At 33.1% G+C, this 7,734-nt stretch overlaps 2 protein-coding genes across 2 annotated transcripts; one reads left to right on the top strand and one right to left on the bottom strand.

The window, feature by feature from the left end:
* The first annotated feature begins 3,120 nt into the window (after positions 1-3,120).
* Positions 3,121-4,311, top strand: LOC131627067 (uncharacterized). Its single transcript, XM_058897901.1, has 5 exons — positions 3,121-3,259; positions 3,335-3,452; positions 3,702-3,774; positions 3,955-4,146; positions 4,248-4,311. The coding sequence occupies exons 1-5, from the start codon at positions 3,146-3,148 to the stop codon at positions 4,309-4,311; spliced, it is 561 nt and encodes a 186-aa protein (XP_058753884.1). The 5' UTR covers positions 3,121-3,145.
* A 434-nt stretch (positions 4,312-4,745) lies between these two features.
* LOC131627054 (golgin candidate 1-like) lies at positions 4,746-5,565 on the bottom strand. Its single transcript, XM_058897893.1, has 4 exons — positions 5,263-5,565; positions 5,107-5,169; positions 4,890-4,967; positions 4,746-4,793 (listed from the first exon to the last, which is right to left on the bottom strand). The coding sequence occupies exons 1-4, from the start codon at positions 5,500-5,502 to the stop codon at positions 4,746-4,748; spliced, it is 429 nt and encodes a 142-aa protein (XP_058753876.1). The 5' UTR covers positions 5,503-5,565.
* Positions 5,566-7,734: the final 2,169 nt, after the last annotated feature.

Below are 7,734 nucleotides of genomic sequence, written 5' to 3'. Positions count from 1 at the left end.
TTTCGGAAATGTATCTCCGAAAACGTGTTTTTTTTAATATAAAATATTGATTTCGGAGATGCATCTCCGAAATAAAGTTACTTTTCAGAAAATGTGGTGTTTCGGAAGTTCATCTCCGAACGCACCCCCCTTGGAGAATTCGGAAATGAACCTCCGAAAATATGTCTGGACAAAATAAAATGAAAAACAATAACAATTCGCTTTATTTAATCGGGTGAAGATTACAACGATAATATTACATAAAATTAAAGTTACATATTGTTGAACACGGGTAGGTGGGGATGAGAGAGTGGTGGGGAGAAAAAAAGGCTTCCAAATTTCAAAAGGTTTTTTTATTCTTTTAATAAAAATACGTACTAATGTAAGTAACAAATGACGGAGGAGGTGTAACCGGGGCCGGAACATATGACGGAGGAGGTGGATGTCCGGAGGAAGAAGAACCGGAGGTACGTCCACCGCGAGACAAAGGAGCCAATCAATGTAAGCTATAGTTTATCATTATCATCAGGGGACGTCATTACAAAAAATTGGGAAAAAAATCTTATTATTTTTAATCTTGATTTTTTAGAAATGACGTCCCCAGATGATAATGATAAACTATAGCTTACATTGATTGGCTCCTTTGTCTCGCGGTGGACGTACCTCCGGTTCTTCTTCCTCCGAACATCCACCTCCTCCGTCATATATTCCGACCCCGGTTACCACTTCCAAAAACTAACATGATAAATCCAATACAAAAACACTGTGCGATACAATCCGAAATCAGAACAAAACAAAACAAAACACGTCAAACAAAACAAAAACATGTTATTTTGCCCGACGAGCGTTACAAAATACACATCAAACAAAATAAAAACACGTTATTCTTCCCGACGAGCGAACTCCTCCGAATGAAGATAATTATACCAATCCTCATCCCACTCAGTATCAAAACCATCAGCGTTGATCACGCCTGAAGGCTGAGCCTGCACGTCCGAGCCATGGACCCCCAGGGGACGAGAAGCAGAACCAGTCAAAAGCTTCTTCTTCTCCTTCACCTCCTTCACCTCCTTCAACTCCTTCACCTCTTTCACCTCCTTCTTTGAAGAACCCTTTCTTCCCTTAGCGCCCTCTTTAGAAGACGCAGTCCTGCGTGCTGGTTGGTTGCCTGACATGTTCCTGTAAACAATTGAAAACGATTAATATGCATAGACAAAATAAAAAACAAAAAAATTTGAACTTCTGATACATTTCGGAAGTTCATTTCCGAAAACTAGGATGGAGGTGTTTTCGGAAATAAACTTCCGAAACACCCCTGCGATGGAGTTTTCTGCAACTTCCATGACAGACCCCTAAACCAAACTTCAAACCAAATCAAAATGCTTCTAAACAACCTAAATACTACTAACAACCTAACCATATATCATTTATGCAATTAAAACCCTAAATAACATGCATTTCAATAATAGATCTAAAAATTTCAAAACTTACAAAGTGTTAGGATTGAGGGCTTTTGAATGTTGTTTAGCAGTGTGATTGGAGCCTTGATGCAGCTTTGGAATTCTGTTTGCACAAATTTTCGCCTTTGCCACTTTTTGTTTTGATTTAGGGTAAATGATTGGGGGAGGGGGAGTGTTTTGATAAATCTGCAGAAATCGCAGTATTTCGGAAATGAACTTCCGAAATAAGTCAATTTTTTCAAAAAAAAGACGCTTTCGAAAATGAACTTCCGATGCAGGGGTATTTTGGAATTTTCGCTGGGGGTGACCCCCATAGGGAGGTGGCCAAAGAAATTTTCGTATATTAATACAATATGACACTCATTATAAAGAAAAATTCAATTAAATATACAATGGAAAACCATTAGTACCTCTAAATAAAATGGAGTAATAATCTTGATGCAGACAATTTCATTTCATGTCCTACATATCTAGATATAAATGGAGATTTAAAATTTAGAGAATACTTAATATAGAAAATAACTTTTATTGATTGATTTTAATCAATATCAAAATAAAACATTTTCATTAAAAGAGATTAGGTCGGACAGAATATGCTAAACTTCCACTACTTGCAATTGATATGTGTTGGATTATTAATGTATCTAGTATATACCAATTCTCTTTTAGTAGTTTTTTATTAATGTGTAATCATATTTTACAATTAATAGGCTGACATTTTTAGAGTTGAACTTAGTAATTCTCCTGTCATGGATCCCAAACCTGACACCAATCAGTCTCTCATATACAAGCCAATGGAAAAATTTGTGTCATAGACAACTGCCCGTCTCTTGGCTAACGTGGTTCGTATCTATAGATTCTACACATAAATTTGTGTCATAGATATTTGTCATGGTTATAAGTTCTAGGTCATTAAACTTTTATAACTCTACATATCTGACTGCCTTAAAAATGTTCCAAACCTTAAAAGAAATTCATAATTGTTCATTTTTTCTCTTCTGAATTTGTTGTGGCTGCTACAACTTGATCTACTTAGTCTAATGTAGAGATGTCATTGGTAACGTAGTTTAAATTATTTCCTTTACTTGTTATTCATTATGGTGATGACTTGTTAACAACTTCAAATTACTTACTATATTTGTCTCTTTTTTGTGTTTGTTTATTGAATTCAAATGTCAATTAGTAAGCAAGTTTTTCACTTCAATTCCGATTTTGTATTAGGTGTGCATGGTATTACCAAAAATATTACATACCATAAATAGCACCATTGATTGAGTCGATAAAATTTAAGTCTTTAGTTCTTGTTAACCGTGAAGGGTTCAAACTGTTTTCACAAGCTATCTTAGGTAGCTTATGAAAATACACTGAAACCAACTTTTTGACATGTTATAGTTTGTTTTCGTAAGATTTCCTACAGAGTATCACAAATATTATAAGGTCAAACAAGTCCATTCTAAGAGGCAGTTATATTAGGATACTGCTTATATATGCTATCAGATGAAACTGACTTACCTGTTTGTAAATTGTAATCTCAGTTAACACTGTGTGTTATTTCAAGAGATAGCTTTCTTAAAAGTTTATTAGTCAATGGTTGGCTTTCAAAATTGGCTTTCCTTTCCTGCCATGTTGAAAGAAAACCTATAGCTACTTGGGCCTTTAACACAAGTAAGTAAAATCACAACTTCTTTCATGTTAATGATGTGAGCATGATTGTCATGCATCAGTTTTGCTTGGTTATTTCAGTGTTATACTCATCAAAAGAAGAACTCCAAAATTCTTCCCATGACTATTGGTGCTCAATTCTCTCTTCTAGAAAAGAGGTAAACTTGTTTATCTCAATGCCTTTATTTTCCAATAATATTAAATTGTTACTACCCATGTTCATTCTTTAATAGGTTGATCAACTTTCTGTCAAAATTGATTGGTTTCACGAGTACTTAGATTTGAGAAGCGCTCTTAACATTTACGGGTTCCTCTTTAAGTTTTCATCCAGCGCTGAGCATGAAAGTTCAGGTATCTCTTACTTATCTATGCATTGTGGGAGACATATTTTCTTTCCGTAAGAGATAAATATATGTTGAGTGTCAGCACAATAGAGCCAAAATATTTCTATATTTTCATTAATATTTTTTGTTCCATGTATCTTATTTCTTTTTCAATTGCACTTAATTTAGAGATGTTTGCATTATTGAAATTGGAATGCAAATATCTTGCCATACCTATTACCATGCTTCTAAGAACAATACATTTCATTGAATTTAGATTCTAACCATGGAGGTTCACCCCAAAATATTATAGCCTGGATCAGATTTGTCACTTCTTGTTGTCGGATAAGGTAAGCAACAGCAGTGAGTGTACATCGGGGATATCCTCAATGTTTTATGCGTCATTTTTTATCTTTTGTTAGTTATCATCTGAGTTAATAAAGTTGTGTTGATTAGATTACCCATTGATAGCTGAAGTGAAACATGTTCAAGGTATGATATTGGCAATTTATACTTGATTCTAATTGCAGGAATACAAAAGTTTTTTTCACAACTGTAGAAGCTGAAGAGATAGTTGAAGTTATTATATGTCTATTCCTAGATCGTCGGCTTCAGGGGTTGTTGGTGCTTTTAAGCGACTGCATGCAAGCAACCGTCAATTACTTCACTGACCAAGAATGGTGCACAAGTTGTGAAAACAGAGCGAAGTTCATCGCTTGCAGGTCAAACGAAAGTGTATTGATTGTTGATAACTATTTTCTAGATCATGTCCATAAGCAATCTTCGCTTAATTTCTCTTATTCTTGCTGTCTTGGATCTGCAGAGTCTCGAAGGATTTGAATTGTATCCAAACTGTTGAATGTGTTTCAAAAGATAGTTCTCGTTAGAAGCGCTATTGCCTATCAAAGCCTGATTTATTCTTTTGACAAAGTTTGATCCTTACCCTTGCCATCAAATTTATTTATGTTTGTGCATATAAAAGTTTCGGTAGTGAAATTTTGCGTTACTTGATATTTACATGTTCTTTCCTCGGGCCAACAGTACAGAAGTGATTCTCAATTCACTTGATGAAATTAACTTCAAAGATAAAAGTTGCAATTTCTTCAAAATATACATTTACTTACAACTCGTTTGTTGAAGGCAATCCAGAAATCTACGAGATGTTCTGTTCTTTTCTTAGACATTGTTCTACCTCAATTTTAGCGACTGACCACGAGCATACGCATCAAAGGTGAGTGGAATATTTTATTTTTAATCGATTAATTTTGTTATTGTGTAATTTGACTTACAACTATAATTGTTACAGGTTCGTCATAAGGCTTCATATCTTCTGCATTTCTATGTCTAAAAATGATTTGCTTAGCTCTCTCTGTAAATTTATAATTAATTACATGGAGTGTTTTTATTTCAAGCACATAATGAGACGTTCTAGTCGCTAAAACAGAAAACAGCAATAGCACTTCACCTCTGCAGTAAGAAGTTCCTCTAACTGTGCATTTTCGGATTTGTATTCTTGAAGGCGAGATGATAGTCCAGCACAAACCTGAGTATTATTAAAAAATATCAAACATGTATGTGTTGAATAGTCCAGGACTAATCAGCAGGATCTTCCTAGGTCAGCTGCTCTCATTTGAGGAGGCCTTGGCTAATAAAAATAACATGTTAAACAACATTCTTCTTACCCGAGCTAACCTTGCCTCTTTAGACTGACCAGTAGATTTTGTTGTTTTGAGCAATCTTTGGGCCTATGTACCAACTAAAAAATTAGTCAGAAGAATTTTTTTTGAAAGATGCTACATTAAGTAATAATAAATAAATTTCTCCATAATAAGTATTACCTCTTCAAGCTGATCCTGTACTTTTTCGGGGGATATGTCAGTTTTATGATCCTCTTGACTCTTTTGATTCACTGTAGGTTCAGCTTTTATATCAGAATCTTTAAGGATAGTATCATTATTAGGAGCTACATCATCAGCCACAGATTCAATTTTTTCTTGATCCTTATATTGGTTGGAGTCTAAATCTCCAGCCTTGATAATTTGGTCAGTACTTGTAGGTTCATGATTGGGGCCTTTCATTCCTTTGGGAGAAGAAGAAGGATCCGCTTCATGAATATCTGAAGCAGTCTCTTTGACAGGCTCATTATTACAGGTTCTAATTTTTAGTTAAATGTTTGTAAATTTTGTGCTTATATGAACATATCATGTTAGAATGTTTTTCTCTATATTTGAGATTTTAATGAAACGTCCAATTCTAAACAATCTATAGTTTCTTCGAGTTAGCTGCTTAAAGTTAATCTATAGTTTCTTTGAGTTAGCTGCTTAAAGTTGATGTTTGACTTTTTTGGATAAAGTTATCTTGCTGAATTGATTTTAGACTAGTAACATATGTTAAATTGGTTTATAATGCTATATAAAACTATTCATTAATTTAATTGATTTGTTTGTCTATAAATTAATTTTGATCAATATTTATTTATTATTTCAGGAACAGTTTGAGTTTAGATGGAGGCACTTGAAAGTGAAAAGTAAAGAGACACATGAAAGTTCAAAGTTGTGGATACACTAACATACAATATAAGAAGTAGGGATTTTTTATTTTATGTGAAAATTCAAATATAGAAAATAGGAATATGGAGTTGTTTGATATTTAAAATGTTAAGTATATGATTTTTTTGTAATTAGTTTTTATTTATATAATATAAAATCAAACTTTCTATTTTGAATTTTTTGAATTTATAAGAAAATAATATAATAGTTAAAATTTAGCTATTTAGCTTTGCTATCATTCAAAATGCATTCTAAAACATTTTAAATAAGTAAATTTTAATTTAATATTAGTAATATTTCTCAATTATATTTATTAATGTTTTAGTGACACCTAAAAGAAATAATCCTTAGGTATAAGTTTATAGCATAGTATATAGTGACATTCATTGTAACTGTAGGAAAAAGTTTACCGTAGCTAAAAGCTATTGTGACATTCAATCTACCGTCACATTACACCCCCTTATAATTGACGCCAAATATGGGTGTCACTCAAAGTCATATAGACATTTACCTACAGATTATTGACTTTTAGTGACAAATTTTGAGTGTCACTAAAAGTCAATTTTCTTGTAGTGACATTTAAAATATCGATGATAGTTGAGTTGACCTCAAATACTAAAGTTTTAAAAAATAATTTTAAATACTTTGAAATTCCAACCATGCAATCTTGTTATAAAATCAATGAATGTATACTATATGAACAAATGCAATCGGTGACGATAAATACGGATCACTTCATGCCCCTTGAGAGAAACATTTATCACCATACAAATTATGTACCCAATACACTCAATTACATCACTTTAAATCTTAACAATGGTAAGATTTAAAGGTTCCTTCGCCTACATATATCGCCTAGCACTATTTATGGCCATGTGTTTTCCTATTTTTCATGAATTTTTCATGAGAGAAACTCCCAACTCTCACTTTAAGATGGCACCATCTTGAAATTCATATAAGTAAAGTTAAGTTTGTATCTATTTCTTGATATACATATCCTCCTTGATATAGAACTTCATTAAGAGTTTTTTAAAAAACTCAACCCTCAATTATGTAATAGTCAACATTGTCACAAAATGTTGCACTAACTTCCAAATCAACAACTTGTTGTTACCCATTGAATCTTAGGTTAAGATGTATTAACTTCAGATTGGGTTGCTATCATTGTCGGAACACTTATTCAAGGAGTTTCAACCTCACACCTTGTTGGAGCGGTAAAGCGGCAAGCAACAAAAGATTTGGAAGTATCTATCCGGGAAATTATCGTCTCCACAGGGACTAGTGCATTGAACTGCCGTTCAACAGTTTCCATAGTTATGAGTTTGGATTGAATTTGTTAAAGATAAAAAATGGAAAAGTAAATATTAACACAAAAAGAATTCATTCTTTAGAGAGAAGAAACTATCAAGTATTGCATATAATCTACTCTTCACAAACTTAAACTTATTGACCGACATCATCCTAGATAAGCATTAGAACCCTACATCTCTATAGCAACTCAAACACATAGCAACAATGCAACAATCTAAGACAATAATCCATAAAAATATGAAAGCAAGCTTTATATAACATAATAGTCAACAAATATACATGAGATCAAAGTATATACATAACAAAACTCACAAAAGAAACTACAAAGAGAAGAAATGGAGAAAAACCCAAAAATCTCCCGGTTTGTCGGCTCCGATTGATGAAGGATTCAACCCCGGATCATCCATTTGACAGCTCCAATGTGTTTTCTAGCATCATTCCACTCAAAAA

The sequence above is a fragment of the Vicia villosa genome, unplaced genomic scaffold, assembly GCF_029867415.1.
Source record: "Vicia villosa cultivar HV-30 ecotype Madison, WI unplaced genomic scaffold, Vvil1.0 ctg.000348F_1_1, whole genome shotgun sequence".
In the NCBI taxonomy this organism is placed as follows: Eukaryota; Viridiplantae; Streptophyta; class Magnoliopsida; order Fabales; family Fabaceae; genus Vicia; species Vicia villosa.
The sequence above is the reverse complement of the archived record's forward strand: the minus strand, read 5'-3'. Positions and strand labels throughout refer to the sequence as shown.